Genomic DNA, 18,429 nt, shown 5'->3' with positions numbered 1-18,429 from the left:
TAATACACATTTCATATTATGTTTCGTTCACTGAATCGTCGAAATAAAACGTTGGCGACACTGATCAATCGAAATTCCTAGTACTTCCAACATACAATCTTGCTATACTATATTATTGTACTGAATAAGGTATTAATTATTATTTATTATACACGTTCGACAAGCTCCAGCGACTTCGGCAAGGTTGCTCAACGCAACATTTGAAAACCAGTCGAAAATCAAGTCAAGACGATAATTTGTAAATGTTTCTGCTTTTACATGTTAATTATTATAATTATTCAAAATATAGTGTATTCCTTTTTCTTGTATAATACATAAAATTATTCTACGGTATTATATTTACAAAATTTGTAAAACTTAATTATTTCAAAATTAGATTTTTAAATATACTTTCTACCAAAAATAGGTGTTAAATATCAAAATCAGAATTAGGGGCAACATTGTTAAGTTGATAAATAGCAACTGGCGAGAATATCGTGAATATAGAACCATATTTTAGGATCATTTAAAACTTTAATAGCACTATTAAATATAACTGTATAACAAATCTGTAATGTGTATTTAACAACAGACGTTTTTGTAAAATGTTAAATGAATAGTTGACAAAGAAATATAAACATTACAATTACGGAATACATTTTTGTTTTACGCCACAAGGGTGAACCTAGATTTTTCAGAGTAAACAACATTTTTGTCAGCAAACTGCTGAGTGCTGTCTGCTACAATATTATATTATTATCGACCACTTTCTAGTTTCTGCGGTCGCCGCCGAGCCGGTACAGTGCCGCCAACCGGTGGCCGGGGGCGATGAATGGAACACGGTTGTGGAGTGGCCGTGGGCGGCGGTCGCGGGAAGCGCTGCGATTGGTCGGCGGGCCGTGGTACTAGGATTTTTCTTTGTCCGGCCGGCTAACGTATTTACGCATCGAATTCCCCCTGCGCGTCGCGCCCCGCCCCTCACCATAAGCCGGTGCTGTTTGAGCCGCGCACACTAATGGTCGTCGTTCCCGGTTCCACACCTAGCGCGCCAAATTGTCGTTAGTTTTTTTTTTTTTTTTAAGCGTACACTGTGTCGTTACACACTTAAAACTACGCGTGCCTACCGAATTTACGACCGATGTACGAAATTGCAATACCATATCAGGCCAACACAGCCGCGTAGAATAGTTCTGTGTAAGTATTCGGTGTGTTATATTTTGTGTTTCGCGCGCTGTGTGCACGGCGTTGATTGTGTGCGGCCGGCTAACCATAGAAGAGAGAGCGCGTGCGCGGGAGACGGCATACATTACTACGGTGGAAAAATCTTCAAAAATCAAATTGCTAGAGGTAAGTGAAAATATAATTTCCCGCATTTTTTTTTTGCCGCCGGCCGTCCGATAAGGTTTTCGCGGCGTGATTCGTTACCGGCGACAGCGGCCGCTTTCCCGCTGAACGGCCCGAGCCCGCCGCCGCCGGTTGCCGGGTGGCAGCCGCCGGTAGATAAAAGAATACAAGGTCAACCCGGGGTCCCGCCATAATGGATCGCGTATAGCCGACCCGTTGCCATGACTACCCCCGTCATATTCAGTGCTTTGGTATATTGTATAATATTGTGTTGGTAGGTATGTTGTGTGTGTGTGTGTAAAACACGGTATATTTTGCTCTCGCCTCCCTCCGTTCCGAATGTTTCTGTGCTCTGTAATAAAATAACAACAATTACCATTATCATGAGCAACCGAAACAAAAGAAAAACACGTGTGACGAGAGGTCACCATTAGCTCGCCGTTCGAAAGCTGTTCATCTTGACTGTAAACAGTTTAAATACTTTTAGTAAAGTATCTAAAATCATTAAATGTTCCTTTGCTATATCAGATTCCTTTGAAATAGATCGCTTCAACTAATTCCAAGTAGTCTCCAGCTCAATTGGAACAAATGAATAAGATTTTTAATATTGGTCAATTAACGGAATTTTGACAGGTTAGGTACAATTGGGTTTCATTCCTCATGAGAATTTGAATATCTAATTGTGTGTTTACAAACCGCGATATGTTCAACGTGTTGTTTTCAATAGGAATTTTCCTTAGCAACTAGAACCTGTTGATAGTAAACATTGCGTCATGGTTGGCTAAACATAAAGGCTAGCATAACTAATAAATGCTTAATTAAAGATTTTAATTGCAAAAAAAATGATAGTTACAATAAAATAATTTAAATTCAAAAGGTAGTTGTAGGTCAGTCATGTCGCCTTTGTAGTATGGCAAACGTCCCGTGGTAAATTATCATCACCATTGTAGTGTAATAATAAAATATATAGATGTAATTTACGTTTATCGTGATTGTATTTTAACAATACATAGTAGAATGTTTCGATAAGAGTTTATTGATAAACGCTCAATTATCTCTTCGACTTGGGTATTATTGAAAATACATGTCTTAATTTGTAAGAGACTATCACAATATTAGTAGTAATATTATATTGGTCCTCAGTCGATGGCTCATAGTAATCGCGCGTCATTCGGCCTTCTCCATTCAGTTATACTGCAATCGGGCATTCATAAAAACCCATTGCCCGTTTATAATCCCGTTTATTTTTAGTAACAATTATCAAGTATAAATAATTCGGGAAATCAAAGTACTAAGAAATGTAGATTACACTATTCTATTAACCGCCAACTGATTTTAATCACAAAATCTATTTTTTTTTTGGGGGAATTTGTGGATTTTTATTGTTAACAATTTATTTGTTGCATTTTCTCAGTTTTAATAATTTTGTTCTTATTAAATTATTAAACATCTATGAGCAATCATATTATTTAAAAAAAAAAATTATTTTATAATACGGGGGAGCCATTGATTTTTATTTCATTCTAAGTTTACTAGCGCCATCTTGTGAATTAATTTTGAACTAATTTCTGTAACTGTCAAAATTATTTAAAAGCACTATTTACATAATTTAATAATAGTATTTTTTTTATGCTTTAACTTTATTTTAATCGAGTTTTATGTGTTTTTATTTTTCAGGTATTTTCTAAACTTTCAACATGGATCTTGGTATGTTAGACAGTCTTACATTCTATCAAGATTGTATAGACTTTGACATGAAAAGCGATTATGATCGAGTGCTTTCCAATAGTAGTTTTAACTATGATGATTCTCTATCTTTAAATGACGACAATATGATGTCTATGATGGATCCACTTAATTCTGGTCTTTGGCTTAACTCAAATTCTAATCATCATTTGGACTTCATTGGAGGAGATATTGAGTCTGCAATTATGGTCAACCCTAATTCAGTAATTCCATCATCCGCTGAGGCAGCTGAAAAGAAAATTAAAGAAGAACCTATCATAGAATTAAGTCCACCCAAAGAAATTCCTGCTTTAATTACAATTAAAAAAGAAGAGACTGTTTTAGAGCCTCAGGAAATCATCATTAAATCTGAACCGATCGAAGAACCTAGGAAAATAGAAAAAAAGCCTATAGAAGTTACAAAAGTTGAAGAACTGAAACCTATTCAAAAAGCTATCCGGTTATCCGATCTCCTTAGTCAAACCTCTAGTAATAGCCAACAAAAAACTGAGATGATGACTGTCCGAGTGACGATGCCTTCATCAGTGCCTAGTGTAAAAACAACTGTGACATCAAGGACGGTTCCTGTTTCATTTGTTAATAATAGTATTGCTGGGCATTATAAGATAGTTAGACCTAAGCAGCAAATAAAACCAATTCAATCTAGAATCAATGGTTCTAAGGGTAATGATCATTTGGGTTTATACCCAAGACCCACATATTCCTACTCGTGTTTAATTGCCATGGCATTAAAAAACTCAAGTACTGGTTCCTTACCGGTTTCAGAAATTTATAACTTTATGTGGTGAGTAAAATTGAAAATTATTGGTCATATTTTTTTGTTGAATTAATAATTTTGATTTTCTTTATTTTAGCAAACATTTTCCATATTTTAAGACTGCCAGTAGCGGATGGAAAAATTCTGTCCGTCACAATCTTAGTTTAAATAAGTGTTTTGAGAAGATTGAAAAACCAATAGGAAGTACAGGTGCGCCTAGGAAAGGTTGTCTATGGACAATGAATCCTAGCAAGATCGCTAAAATGGATGATGAAATGCAAAAATGGTCTCGCAAAGATCCATCGGCTATAAAACGTGCAATGCTCAATCCAGGTAATTTATTGACTACTAATTGGTCTAGAATATTAGTTTTCAATTTGATTTCATTGCTTTAAATAGAACATTTGGATGCACTTGAACGTGGTGAAATGAATGACAGCTATGATCGACGAGATAGTTACTATCTAGATGATGAGGAAGAAGAGGAAATCATCAATCAGGAAATGACAACATCTGAAGAAGAAGACAGGATTGTTGATAGCGATATAGAAGAAGAATCAGATGGTGATTCAAGGAATGATAAAGATGATTCTCCATATCAATTGATAACTTTTGGCTTGGATGACTTGGCCAATTTAAATGATATCGGCAATGATGTATGTACCATTGATGCTTACTATTTAAATATAATTATTTGAATTCGTTATTAATATATTATTTTGTAATTTAGATTGAAGAAGAAGAAGAAATTGAAGAGAGTTCAAATGATGGCAGCTTTGGTATTGAAGCATCAGAATACAAAACAAATTTTGATGATTTGATTTCCGTTCAAGATTTGCCTATGACGTATGTCGTTCAATCCCAGAATAAGACTGTGATCAGTAATAAACGACCTTATCAGCAACCAGTGTTCAAAGGAAGCTATGTGTTGACCAAAAATGTAACGCCGAGCATACCGAGTCCTAAACGTAAATTTATAAGTAGGCCTATATCAATATTGAGAAATATATAAGATGTGGGCAACTCAGCTTGTGTATATTATAATAATATACAACAGGCATTCACTGATTACATGTAATGAACATGGGTTTGTGATACTAATACTTGATGTTTTTATACTATTATTTAGTATTCAAAAACTTTAAAGTTACAATGGTTGTATCATAGCGAAATATACGTGAGAATAGGATATGTCATAACTGATAAATTATTAAACTCATGATTTTAAGATTAAACTATGTATTGTATAATAAAGGTTGAAAGATAATTAACTTATTTTAACACAATGAATCTGCATTTTACCTTACCATACTACTAAATTTAATGCTTATTAAGTAAAAATTGTATAAAAAAAAAAAGAAAATGTAAAAAATAACTGTTTGAAACATTTTTAGTATAAGAAGTAAAAAAGTCTTAATATTCTCATCGTAGATAAAAAAAATATTGTATTTTCTTATCAATAAAGAAACATTATTCTAGTGTTTTAAAATTATCCACTTGTATTTATGAGCTCTTGTTTTAACAAAATATTACATATTTCTTGAAACAAGTGCTTATATTTACTATTATTTGGATTTATGAATCTTAAAAATAAAACTAATGTTTCTTTAAATTATATATTTATTAAATGTAGTTTGTACAATAGAGAAATATTATGTCTACACGATAAGAAACAAAACTTAAGATTTTTTACTTCCTATGTTTAAAAATATTAAGAGATAACTTTATCAAAATATTCTATAATATCTTTTATACAATATATATTGTATAAAACATAATATAAAACATTTTAATGATAGTTAAATTATAAATTAACGATTCAGTCCATCCATTTTATTTAAGAAACGTTTTTTTTTTATGTAAACAATTTCTAACGACTGTTTAAAATCAAAATTATTTGAAGAATTTGATTATCTTTAAATCAATATTATTCACAATTATTGGTCAAGCTTCTATTCATTTTCTTGCATAATTTCAATTATTTTAATTCTAAGTATGCAAAGATATAAGGAACTGTAAAGAAGGGGGGTTATATTTTTCTGTATTTTGATATTGTGACTACCCTCAATTAGTATTGTGAAAAAATACGGTGGTTTTTGCAGACTAAGTTGTTAAAGATATTTATGTATTAACAATAATTAAAGATATCATTTACCAATAGGTAGTGTTGTGTTTCCCTTGTTTTAGTAAAATAAAAACTACCGCCAGTATCTATAAATATATATTGTGTTTAATATATATATATGATGTGTTTTTCTATCAACATTTTTCTACATTTTAAAAACAATTTTTTTTTTGTAAATTTAAAATTCAGTTAACCAAATGCAACTGATTTGTAATATGTAAGACATATACAAATGTTCAGTAGTATAGCATTTTAGATAATTCAATTTTATAAGTATATATTAAGTAAATAGGATTATTATTATAGTAGTTTAATCAGTGTCGGATAAATTATTTTGTAAATATGAGTTCGTTTGTGACTGTCGGCCAGATGTGTACCATAGTACAAATTGCATTTATATTGTTTATAATAAATTATTTTTTTTTATTTTATAACTTATGATTATATATATTTACTTCTATATTTGTACTTGTTTTTGCTAAATATTTTCATCTGTCCGATGTGTCAATTCTATCAAATAACTTGTCATTAAAAAAAAGTTTACGTGGTACTTTATTTTTATTTTTTCATTCTACATACAAATATACTGATTTAAGGTTAAAAAATAACATATTCTTATTTTTTAAAATATTTTAAATATTTAGATCTATCAAATGAATCATTCAGTTCTTCAACGATTTTTACTTTCTTCTTTGGTCGTCTGGCCTCAATTCTTCGCTTTTTTTCCTCTTCACTGATTAAATTTAAATCTAGTGGTAACTGAAAACATTAACAGAAGATAGTACAAGGAGTTATACAAAGACTTGGAGTTGTCAAAGAATAATCCATTGATTAAAAATGTACACATAAACTGAGCTCTGCACAAAATCTGATGGTAGAAAATTAACATACAAATATAGCTGTTAAAGAGTATTTACACTGCTTATTTGTATATTGTAAAATTTATAGGTATACTCACTTTAATAATCATTCGTGGTTCATGATATCGTACAGTGAAACTGGAACCATCGGGTTTAACAATTTTGGTCAAGTAGTGCTGTGGATATATTTTTCTATGAATTTTTGTTATGGAAGCTGAATTACTACTGAATGGACGATTAATTCTAAAAAATAATTAAATAGAATTACATACACTGAATAAAACTTGTATTTTGTTAAATAGAAATTATAAAAAAAAATAGTCGGCAAATCTAATAATATTAAACCTAATATACAAAAATAACTATTACAAATCGCTAAAAGGGGGTCCATACAAATCTCTGTTAATATTCAAAGGATTGTTTTATAGTGTAACGATCCTGCTAGGCTAGACAAGTAGTAAGTACATTAGCCTATGTGTGCGTCTGTTGTCGCTACCTACCGTATGAGGTGCTGAGTAAGTAGTTTTAAGGCGAGAAATCAGGTGAAATATAATCGTTACTATCTCCCCAAAAAAACAGGCAAACATAAATTTAGTTATCTGAAGAGTTATTAACTAGCATAATATATTGGTTTTACAAAATTACATTATTTTCATCCAGTAATTCTATTTTAAAAGATATTTACATAACATAATTTATGTGCAGAAATAAAACAAGAAACCACTGCACCATCATATACCCCTAGGATAATAACTCTTATTTGTTTATTCAAGTGTTGTCAAACTGACCTAACGGTTGTAAAAAAAAGAAATATATTAATAAGCTATTATGTCAATATTTGTAATAATTTGTACTAAAAACTGGTAAAACTTTCAAAAGGACTGTCCTAGCAATAATTCTTGTAGATAAAAACACCAAAATGTGTGAAAACACCAATTTCTCGTGTGTTAAAGACTAATCAGTGTACGAGTTAGTATTTCTTACTATTGACTTATAGAAAATAATGTATCAAGCATTATATTATTATTATTGGTGTTAATAGCACTTACATTTTTGTTGATATTATATCAACACAAAATAGTAATTTTATTAGTAACTCAGAATTTTGACAGAAGGCCTATATTAAATCATTATTTATGGTAATTGTAGTGTGCTGTATCTTTAAAACTAGAGCCAATATAAAATAAACTTGTAAAACTTTTTTTTAAAAAGTACACCAATTATGTCCTACAATATTCTAAATTCCAAGGTCTACTAGGTCAATTCTATAGCAACAAATAAAAAGAAAAAAATTGTTGTCCAGTATAATTATCTAGATCACAAAATATATTAGTCTAATAATAAGGCAATAGTTTTTTTGCTTTCTCAAAGAGAAGCTTTATGGTTCCCCGAAACATTTTCTTTTTAATGTCGATATGGGAGTAAGACTATATGTATCCTTTTAGAAAATAGAAAAACTTGGCATTCTGTCCGTGTGTGTGTTTGCCTGTGCGATTTCTGTCTGTTGATAGCGTTTAGGCCACATGCACACATGACGATGTCGATGCCCGATAATGTTATTATATGAATGCACCAATCCGACCATCGGTTGACTAATACACCAATATTGGATAGTTGGTACAATATTTTTATCAAATCAGGGTTCGTGTGCAACAAGTTTATTAAAATTAATGCTTATGCAATGCACCTGACTAACATCCAATATCATTGTGTGTACAAGCGGCCTTATGGAATACAAATGTTTCTCTATAATTGTCAATATAAACTGTTTAAACTTTTGTGGTGATATTTTAATTAAGACAGGAGGTTCATTTTTTACCACTTCGACATATTCAGTGGTTATTAGCTTGTTACAATGAGGTTTGTGGAGGTTATGAGAATGAGTAAAATGTTCGAATGAACACCCATTTGGAGACTAACAACAATAGCGGCAGCACTGAACAGGAACATCTTGTCTTTACAGATTTTTACTTAAAAAAAAACAATTAGTTACTAAATTAAATAAGATTGTTAATGTTTCTTATGTCAAAGAATTTTCAGGCATGTGTGTTAAATGTTAGAAGTTAATAATATTTTGAAGTAGATCATATTATTTCTGTTTTAATAAGTCCCTATTCTACATATTACTTGGCTAGCCTCTCACCAAGTTAGGGATTGACAATAATTCTTGATTAACTAAAAACTAGTGTAGTTTCTTTAACGATGGTTTGTTCTACAATATTTATATATTTTCAAATCAAAATATTACATCAATTTTAAAAAAAAAATTGTAATGTAAATAAAATTCCAAACACTATTGATTTTTATATCTAGTATGCAAGACACATACGAAAGTTTAGTAATTTAGCCTTAGGTAATTAGGCTAAACATTTTCACTTTTAAAAGTAGGTATATTAAAATAATGAAAAAACTCACCTTAAAATTTTAGTAACTAGTTGTAAATTCATTTTAAACGACGTTAACTAATTGTATTTCAAATTAGTACAAAATGTTGCCAAAAATCTACGTCTTAAGTGAATTATAACAACTTTAAACTCTTAATTAAAACCTCAAAGCGTTTCAGGGTTTCAACTTTCGGCATTAGGTAATAGGTATAATCAAATACTATAAATACAATAGTATTTGGTAAAATGTATTACTTTGTTCATTGATAACTGATAAGATCGTGTTTTTACATCTTAGTTCTTATCAATATCTTTATTGACAAAATATGAACATCGTGTAAGAAAAATTGTGTGATTTTAATGTCGATTCCCTCTGCGTTTGTTCGACACTAAAATAATTATCTAAATTCTCTAGGCTAGTATAATTCGATATAATATTTTAACCTAACCCTCTCATCCTCCTTCAATAATTTAAAATCCTTTATCAATTTCTTACCATAAAATATGAATATAATTTTAACAACAAATAACAATGTAGAGTTGCAGTTAGTACACAATATGCAGTACTTCAGTAACAATTTATTATTTGAACGGCCCGATCTATTAAAATAAACAAACCTACCCCTGAATTATCATTTCTGATGCTTAATATACTTTTTAAGTCACCAGGTACTTTTATTTTATAAATAGTAAATTCCGGAATTTACATTAGTTGGTCGATATTCCATTCTTTAAAAAAAAGTGCACTTAACTTCAATTTTTTTTAAACCCTCATTTTATTGATTCGTAGTAAATGACACTAATTTATTTTTAAGTAATCATATCAAGATTTTGTAGTCCAGTGGGCCTTCAATTAAATTTCATATAGACTATGTTAAAAAAAAACCACAACTCATATAAAAAAAAAAGCTGAAACACGTGTGACAAAGATAAAAAACATTTTAGTCGCTGACCATTTTTTTTACAAAATATAGTTTGATGCATGATTCATTATAGAACAAAGCATATTATATTATAACTGAATTTATTTTAGGAAAATACATAGTTAGAGATGAAAATTGAACTTTTTTATGGTTAGCTTTACAAATTGTTATCTTACTGCATACTATTATTATTTTATGGTCCAAAAGCTAAATGAATTACTAATATTCATTCCGGTACCTGGATACCGACCTTTTTTTTCAGCCAAAACACATAATTTTTTGTCCATCGCACAGGCCAAACCATTGATGCGATAATCAATCTAAAAACAAATATGAATTCGTCATGAAGTTTACTTGAGATCGGTCAGAATATTTTTAAAAAATTAATTTTAACTTTCCAAATTTTTTTTTACAATTTGAAATTGTATAAAACGTTCAAACTTGTTTTATGCGTACCTAGTAGGAATAAGATACCAAAAAAGTATGCAAACTGATCTCAAGTAAACTTCATGAAAAATTCAAATCTATTTTCAGATTACTTATCAGATACTGGTTCAGCCTATGCGATGGATAAAAAATGTACTATTATATTAACTCAAATGTCTTTTACTCGTAGACAAAATGATTTAAATTAAAAATAATACCAATTATTTAAAATTAATTGTTAGTAATCAAATTAGGTCACTTTTTTCCCACAGTATCTACCCGAGTGTTTTAGTTTATATTTTATGCAAATTTCAAAAGTGATCTATTCTTTAACAATTTATATGACCTCTTATTGTCAATTTATTTTAATGCTATACAATAGTATTTCTGTAATATAAATATATCTGAGTAATGAGCATTTAAAAATATTGAACAGAAATTTTAAGTTTTATATATTTGTTTGTATCAATCCAATGAACTATTAACTACATTCCTAAGAAATAAGTTATACTGATCAATTAGAATTTATTCTTTTTTATGTTTATCTACACTTTACAACACTATTAGTTGTTAGGTTAACTACAAAATTTAAAATAACACTTATAACATACTAGTCAGCAATGGTACAGTATACTTCTAGCACACATTTATTGATAGAAACTTTAAATGTTGTAACATAAATCATATAGATATTAGGGAACTGATAAACGAAAAAATGTTGATAAAAAATTAACCAAAAAGAGGTATAATCTAGAGTATAACACAAAATTTAGGAAAATTAGTTTTTGTTTACAATTTATAATGTCGTCAATTTTTCATGGTAATTTTTAGTGTCATATTATTTATAATTTTACTGTTAACAAGAGTTGGTGGTAGTACAAGGAGTTACATAAATGCCTTATAAATAAGGCATTCACAGGAGGAAGTAAAATATTATATTAAAAAAAAAATAATTAAAGCTACAAGAGTACCAAAAACCAGAAAAAAATGATAGCACTTCATTAATTCAACTAAATATTCAATCGTCATCATCTTCTTCGTCTTCAGACTCTGCTTCAGCCAACCAAGTGAGCCACGTGTTCACTTGGAATAAAGCTTTTCCTTTACCTGGATATACATCCGTAACATCTTCACGCCACTTTAAAAATGCTTCTTCTTCTACTATTTCCAGTTCATACATTAAATTGAACCATCTTAACAATAAACCTTTAGGGAAATCAAGTGAAAAAAAATAGGTCTGTAAAGCATAAATGGCATTCATTTGTAAATCAATACGTTCATCAAAAAATGTTCTCATAATCGGTTTGAATTTTTCTAAAAGACTCTTTTCTTTTTCAAGATCAGTCTTGGGAGCAGACGTTTCTGCACTATTGGTCTCTTGTGTTATAAATTTCACCAGAACAGTAGTCAACGCAGTAATAAAGCCAGGATCAGTGTAGTGAATTGGATCCAAGTTCTCTTTAATCCATTTGTAAAACTGAGTGGGATTTGGGTCACTAGTAATTTGCTTCCATAAATCTGATTGTATACGTAATAATGGAAACAAGAAAGTTAAGTTCCGCTCTTGTAATATTTCAGCCAACTGTTCTTTCGTTCTCAATGGTTCTGGTAATATATTTATCAAATTTACTTTGCTCTCTTTAAATACCAATAAGAGTTCAGGTTTCCCAATACTTCCACTTAATTCTTGTAATAACATCAAGAACGCCGGGTATCTTTTTCCATTTTCTACAGCCTCTGCCAGTTCACTAAGAGATGTAGTTGAACTTTGACAGATTTCTGCTGCATATTTGGCAAAACGCTTATATAATGTTTTGTCATCATCAGATTCATATTCCGGGCCTTTCATTATAAATTTTTTGAGACAATCTATAGCGATAACATTAGAAACAGCATTTTGTTTCTTGGTTTCTTGTATAAAACGGAAAAGCAATTCTTCATCAAGATCGACTCGTTTACGAAGTCGATCAAAAAGAAGGACATACATAACATCTGCCAAATACCGCTCAGGTATTTTTATATCAGCATATGCTTTAGCTGCTTTAACAGCATCCATAGAAGGATCAGTACCAAGTTTGTCTAAAATATCTAAGCTTTTTTTTATAGCCTCTTCTTTAGAAACGCCTTTATCTTTCTTTAGATGCTTATGTTTTTCATGGCCAGATTGTTTAAACTGTAGCTGCTGAACTTCTGTAATAGGCTTAATTGGATTTGTTTGACCCATATGAGTCATTGATATCGGAGGAGGTTTAATTTGAATCGGTTTACATAGCATGCTGTTGGCAGCTGGACGTAATGAAACATCTTCTGGTTTAGTACCTTGTTGCGCACGTAGAAGTTTTTTAATATTTGGACCCAGATCTTTCATGTTGTTGTTGTTCATATTATTATTAGTATTATTTGTTTGTTGTGTGTTAATTGTGTAATTCACTCTAGCTGGTGAATAATAGTTGTTACCAGAGTTTAGATTTAAAAGTCCTGGATTTTTTCGTCCATTCACATTATAATAGTTATTTGATGAATTGGTAAAACCATTTATTGAGTTGAATTTATCCGGCATTGTCGAGTTAAAAGGCAATACCGGAGTAGAACTTATCATATCATCTCGTATCTTCAATGACCTTCTGAACATCTCTTTTGACTGGTTAACGTTTTGCATTTGAATATTCCTTTGGTTTTGCCCATTAGATTCTCCACTAACAATATCAGTTACCTATAACCAAAAATACATAAATGTTATCAATTTATATTATTTAGTGTACTAATTTGCCATAAGAGTTAGAATTTATTTAGAGATTAAATATAAGTTAAAAATAAATATCTGATGCTAATTTATATCAAAAAATAAAAATGTCGAAAAATAGTACATTTTTAAACAGTTATTGGTACACTTAAATGGAGAAATTCAGTAGTTCGAAAGAGTGAATAACTATTATGAGTGAACATTTTTTTAAATAGTTGAAAATCAGCAGACCTAAAAAAATTTAAAAGGAAAAAAAATAAAAGCTGTAAATATTACAAAAGATAAAAGACATTTTAGATATATTGAATTAAATTTAAGTTGTTTTCATTAAATATAAGTGCACTAGCATGTAATGTTTATTTTATTGATACTTAATTACCTAACATGTGATTTTTAGAATTGTTTTGTGTCACATTGTTTTGATGAACATGTAAAATTCATAATTACTAACTAAAACTAACCTGATCCATAAGCATAGGACCTTCTGTAGTCGTAGCTTTTCGGGGTATCCAGTTGTCTTTACGTAGTTGGATAGTATCCAGCAACATGAATTTAATTCTCAATGGCAATTCGGGATGTTCAGCATACTGAGCAATTCGATCAAAATACTGATTCATCAGTGGTTTTGCTTTCTCAGTGTCCAATATGCGCCCACATGTCTTCATTATCTGACACAAGCACTCGAGGTCCTCCGCCGCGTCCTTGACATTGGACTTGCGCGGGAATAACTGTTGAATGCACAAGTGCAATATTTGTTCAGCCACAATCTCCAATTTACCAAGTTCGCCGATGAAGCGTATGTTTCCCAACATTTTGCGCTTCGCCACCTATCAAAATTATGTATTTGAATAATCATGTAATAATACTGTATGTGATAATACCTAAAAAAATGTACAAACCTGTCGACGTTCTTCATCTTCCGGAGAAAGTGGTGTCCCATTATCATTTTCAAACTCTGCAGTCGCCTTAGAGCGGTTGTCAAACTCTACTTTACACCTTTTCAATAGCAGTTCACGAAAAGTGTTTGGATCTTGATCAATTAAGAAATTTGATGCCTCATCACTGAGCCTTTTGCACAGCTGTGCGTACATAGAACTATACTTAGGTTCATCTAGAGCCTTTTCAAATATCAGAAATATGACACCTTTCAATACAACACTAGTATTTAAGCCAATTTGCAGTATGTCATCACTCAGTTTTTGGAATTTGTCAGGCGTAAGCTTATTAAGTATTCCGCGAACTTTGCGAAACACTGCATCGTTAGCGTCCTCTTGGGCGAGTGCATCGCGTCTGATTATCGAGGGAGGTATCCAACGCGGTTGCTGATTGGATTCGGAACGGGCGTCGTCCCTTCCTCCGAAGACACGAGAAGCACCCCCGCGTTCTGCGTAGACGTCCGTCGTGTCTTTACGTGTCGCCTGCGGGGACGAATATGACTCTTCTTCCTTCTTGTCGAACAGCTGACCAATTAATTTATAATAAGACACCAATATAGGTGTAAATTTTGGAACAATATAATTTAAAAAATAATAATAATAAGTCTTCAACAGCTGAATATCACAGTTAAACTTTCATGCAATTTCTGAAACACAAAAATACAAATAGATAAGAAAAAATCAACAAATTATGTTTATATAATCAAAATGTTTTAATAATTGATAAATATTTTTTTAATTTTGAATAATCATTCGCCATATATTTTGAAATTCCCAACATAGTAAGATATGGTAAAATTTTGGAAACATTCTAAGTATCATTATATATAATTATTAAGGTTTAGCAAAAAAAGTTTTCTTAAGTTTGGAATAATTTGTACGAATTTTACCTTGATTCATTCAATTAAAATATATTTTTTTCCTAGACTGGAAAAATTTATTTTACATTATTTCTTTTATTGCAACTAAATTTACATTATTTTCTAGAGACTAATTATTCACAATTTTTTTTTAATAATGTAGTAATAAGTAGTTATTTCAAAAAATAAAAATAAGGTTAAAAGTTGAAAATATAAACAAATATTAGGGATATAACTACGAAAAGTGTTGAAATTAATTTTTAATTATATCTTTAGAAATAAGTATTAAATTAATTTTTAAAAAAGGCATAAATGCATATTACCGGACATCCTTTTTATGTTATTCTTTTTACACCATCTTGTAGTACTTTTTAAGCTAATTAAAAATCTGAAATAAAAAATTGCCGGACTCATCTAGTTTCAAAGTTAGAGCAACTTGAAATTTGCAAATTTCCACGTATAACAATAGACGGCAGGCAAACTCTGCCGCAACCACCAGTTGCCGCTGCCTATTATTAAACACGCAAAAATTTACAAATTTTAACTACCTAAGACAATGGACACCGCCAATTTTTTGTTTCAGATTTGTAATTAGCATAAAAAATACTACAATGTTAAAAAAAATCTCAAGAAATGGGTGTTTGGTAAGTGTATTTATTCCATATAATAATTTGACTTTATCTTTCAAACAAGGAGGTATCCTAATTGTCTTCATAATTTTACAGTTTTAGGAAGTAAAAACTTAAAATTGCTAAAATATTATTATAATCAGATCTTACAGAAACTATACAACACAAATATACATCTACTTGAAAATCTGATAATGTACATTGAAAATAGAGGTATGTAATGGAATATCTAAACAAAATATACTAATTATTAAATTTGAGTTTTTTAAATAATTCACCAGTACCAAAACTTACAGTTCATTGACCTTTCTTTACTTCCTTTTTTTATTTATACATTTTTATAATTTTAAAATGCCTAGTGAGACTATAAAACTTATTTAAAAAAAAAATACTTTTGTATAAAAATTGTAGGTACTATAAATACCACAAGTGCTTCAGTTATTTCTAGATGTAGGTACTAAATAGTAATGTTTTTTAAAGATAACTAATGCATGTGTTGGTAAATGATATATTTTGTTCTTATACTCGTTGTCAATGTTTTTATAAGTTATATTTGTCAGAATAAAAATTTTCAAAAAATTACCCTAAATACCTAGATGATAATCAAAATAAACTAGGACATATTAGCTAAATATTACCAGTAAGTAGGTAACCTTATTTCATGGTTACTTATAGGTTAAGATCAACAGAGATCAATAAACTCTAGGTACTACTCTAATGATCAATGGTTGACAAACGCGAAAAAAAATTGTCTTTATTAAGAAAAAAACCCGGACATAAAACGGGGGAGGGGCAAGGCATACTCATCTTTAAACCCCACCCTTCCACCTCCGCATCCAAACTACTAATAAAAAAAGGGTTCTTCTGAAAACCCCTAACCTGAATTTTGCGAAAAAAACACGTCCAAAAACTTTTTACCCAACATCGGAACACCATCAAATGCTACGAGACTGCCAACAGACTCAAAACAATTGAATTAAACACATTAACAACAAAACAAAGCCGAACACGGTATTTCCGTGAACATTAGTCATACAGTGACGCTGTATTGGCCGTCAAATTAGATTTCGCATATCACGAGAAATACTGACAAAATGTGTATACCTTTATTTGTAGAAATCCATTACACGAAGCACGAACACGAACGGTGTGTAATTAGTAAAATGTAAAAAGGTAAAAAAGACCGAATTTAATTTAAGACTTGACACAACGCACAAAAATTGTATTTATAGTGTACAATACTATAGAACCGAGTATCAACCTAAATGCGCTGTGTGCCTGTGCCCGTACTCCGTACCCCGTCTTTGTCGGGACTCGAGCAATCATAATGGAAATTGATTGCCATTGGTGGGAGGTCAACCAAACTATCGATAGTATTGCTGTTGGCATTCACACGTAACCAGTGCAGCCAACATTAGGCACAACCAAGGGATCATGCACTGGTTTTATTGATTGTTTATACAACAACACCACAGATTAGATAAACGTAAAAGTTTTACATTGTCTTTGCCGAAACCAAAAACCAAACTAATTTAGACTAGAAAGCCTATAATCTAAAAGTGGGCAGTCTTCTTACAGCTTCATAGGTCGCCATTTAAGACGTTCCAATTAACTGAACCTATAACCGAAAACTAATAGCTATTAATGTAAAAAAAACTATTTGGGGCGCAACCACGATAATTATTATCTTAAATTGCAGTGGAACCCATGTAACATACAATGTATACTCTGGCCAATCAAAGCACATTAGGATTTAGGAGGTTGACTGCCCTTTTTTAGAATACAGGCTCTCTATAGACGCATGCATTTAACAATTAACAGGTTGCAGGTTCTATAACTTTTTAAGTAAAGATCTCTAGCTTTCATAATTTATAACAATATCATATTCTATAAATATTGATTGAATCTGAATAAGAAAAACAGAAAAGTCTTTTAAATTTAGTGAAATTTTTATAAGGGTAATTGGAATACTTATTATTAATTAGTGCATTATTATTGTTTACATAAATAAGGGATCACGTATGATTCAACATGGGCATAATATCTTGAGAAGACGATGTACGTAATATTATGTAGATAATTATACATATTATATTAATATGATCCTCATATTTATTTATTTCCAAAATCTTAATATTAAATTTAACCCCACAGGCGAGTATATAAAGAGAAACAAGGTTATTTTCAACGTTTTTTCTCATAATTAATGGTCAGCTATAAACCTATCAAATTTTGATAATACTTAAAAAACAATATTAACTATACGATGTACATGGACGTTTTTTATTTTTGGTAACTATATAGGTTTTTATTACAATTAAAAACCTCTGGGGCAAACTTGTCTGGTAGTGTTAGGTCCACAAATGCCAAATCTAAACCGTCTAAGCTCCGATCGGCAGGAATAATAGACATTAAACGTAAGAGAGATTACAATTAAAAACGGTTAAGTTAAAATAATTAAAAACGAATAAGTGAATTTTAAATAATTAATACAAATTAAACTATTGGAGATGTATACAAAAACAATAGTTTTCTAGATGTTTCCACAATTACGGGTATACAATACCACCTCAAAAAAAAAAAAGGCTTAAATTTTAAGCAATATCTAGTACGCCTAAAATGACGAAGTGCTGTCCTCTTTAGCTCATCGCACAGGGTGATTTTTTTCTTCATAGACAGAATTCTTAATAACATGTTTTTAAGCAATTGTACATTACA

At 30.5% G+C, this 18,429-nt stretch overlaps 3 protein-coding genes across 3 annotated transcripts; 1 reads left to right on the top strand and 2 right to left on the bottom strand.

Moving 5' to 3' along the window:
* The first annotated feature begins 1,002 nt into the window (after positions 1–1,002).
* Positions 1,003–6,614, top strand: LOC126843139 (forkhead box protein P1). Its single transcript, XM_050580492.1, has 5 exons — positions 1,003–1,326; positions 3,001–3,853; positions 3,924–4,159; positions 4,226–4,482; positions 4,557–6,614. The coding sequence occupies exons 2-5, from the start codon at positions 3,021–3,023 to the stop codon at positions 4,836–4,838; spliced, it is 1,608 nt and encodes a 535-aa protein (XP_050436449.1). The 5' UTR covers positions 1,003–1,326; positions 3,001–3,020; the 3' UTR covers positions 4,839–6,614.
* On the bottom strand, positions 6,485–9,451 carry LOC126843143 (39S ribosomal protein L55, mitochondrial). The gene is made up of 3 exons (XM_050580502.1): positions 9,227–9,451; positions 6,910–7,054; positions 6,485–6,710 (listed from the first exon to the last, which is right to left on the bottom strand). The coding sequence occupies exons 1-3, from the start codon at positions 9,256–9,258 to the stop codon at positions 6,567–6,569; spliced, it is 321 nt and encodes a 106-aa protein (XP_050436459.1). The 5' UTR covers positions 9,259–9,451; the 3' UTR covers positions 6,485–6,566.
* Positions 9,452–11,158: 1,707 nt separating this feature from the next.
* LOC126843137 (eukaryotic translation initiation factor 4 gamma 2-like) lies at positions 11,159–14,840 on the bottom strand. Its single transcript, XM_050580490.1, has 3 exons — positions 14,187–14,840; positions 13,749–14,114; positions 11,159–13,257 (listed from the first exon to the last, which is right to left on the bottom strand). Exons 1-3 carry the CDS (start codon positions 14,376–14,378, stop codon positions 11,563–11,565), a joined length of 2,253 nt encoding a protein of 750 aa, XP_050436447.1. The 5' UTR covers positions 14,379–14,840; the 3' UTR covers positions 11,159–11,562.
* Between the last annotated feature and the right edge of the window lie 3,589 nt (positions 14,841–18,429).

The sequence above is a fragment of the Adelges cooleyi genome, unplaced genomic scaffold (assembly GCF_023614345.1).
Source record: "Adelges cooleyi isolate 19-005CV unplaced genomic scaffold, UGA_ACOO_1.1 ACOO_flye_CR_arks_rails_tigmint_CR_PRNA_574, whole genome shotgun sequence".
In the NCBI taxonomy this organism is placed as follows: domain Eukaryota; kingdom Metazoa; phylum Arthropoda; class Insecta; order Hemiptera; family Adelgidae; genus Adelges; species Adelges cooleyi.
This window is presented reverse-complemented; position numbering and strand designations above follow the sequence as displayed.

Bases quoted from the DNA above. Each gene is read 5' to 3' on its own strand.
- LOC126843137 (XM_050580490.1), bottom strand. From the start codon at position 14,378: ATGTACGCACAGCTGTGCAAAAGGCTCAGTGATGAGGCATCAAATTTC. The intron at 14,115-14,186 runs GTTTGTACATTT...TAATTTTGATAG, and splicing joins AAGATGAAGAACGTCGACAG to GTGGCGAAGCGCAAAATGTT. The intron at 13,258-13,748 runs GTTAGTTTTAGT...TTTTGGTTATAG, and splicing joins GTCCTATGCTTATGGATCAG to GTAACTGATATTGTTAGTGG.
- LOC126843143 (XM_050580502.1), bottom strand. From the start codon at position 9,258: ATGAATTTACAACTAGTTACTAAAATTTTAAG. The intron at 7,055-9,226 runs GTGAGTTTTTTC...ATTATTTTTTAG, and splicing joins CTAGTTACTAAAATTTTAAG to AATTAATCGTCCATTCAGTA. The intron at 6,711-6,909 runs GTGAGTATACCT...TAATGTTTTCAG, and splicing joins AACCACGAATGATTATTAAA to TTACCACTAGATTTAAATTT.
- LOC126843139 (XM_050580492.1), top strand. From the start codon at position 3,021: ATGGATCTTGGTATGTTAGACAGTCTTACATTCTATCAAGATTGTATA. The intron at 3,854-3,923 runs GTGAGTAAAATT...TCTTTATTTTAG, and splicing joins GAAATTTATAACTTTATGTG to CAAACATTTTCCATATTTTA. The intron at 4,160-4,225 runs GTAATTTATTGA...TGCTTTAAATAG, and splicing joins ACGTGCAATGCTCAATCCAG to AACATTTGGATGCACTTGAA.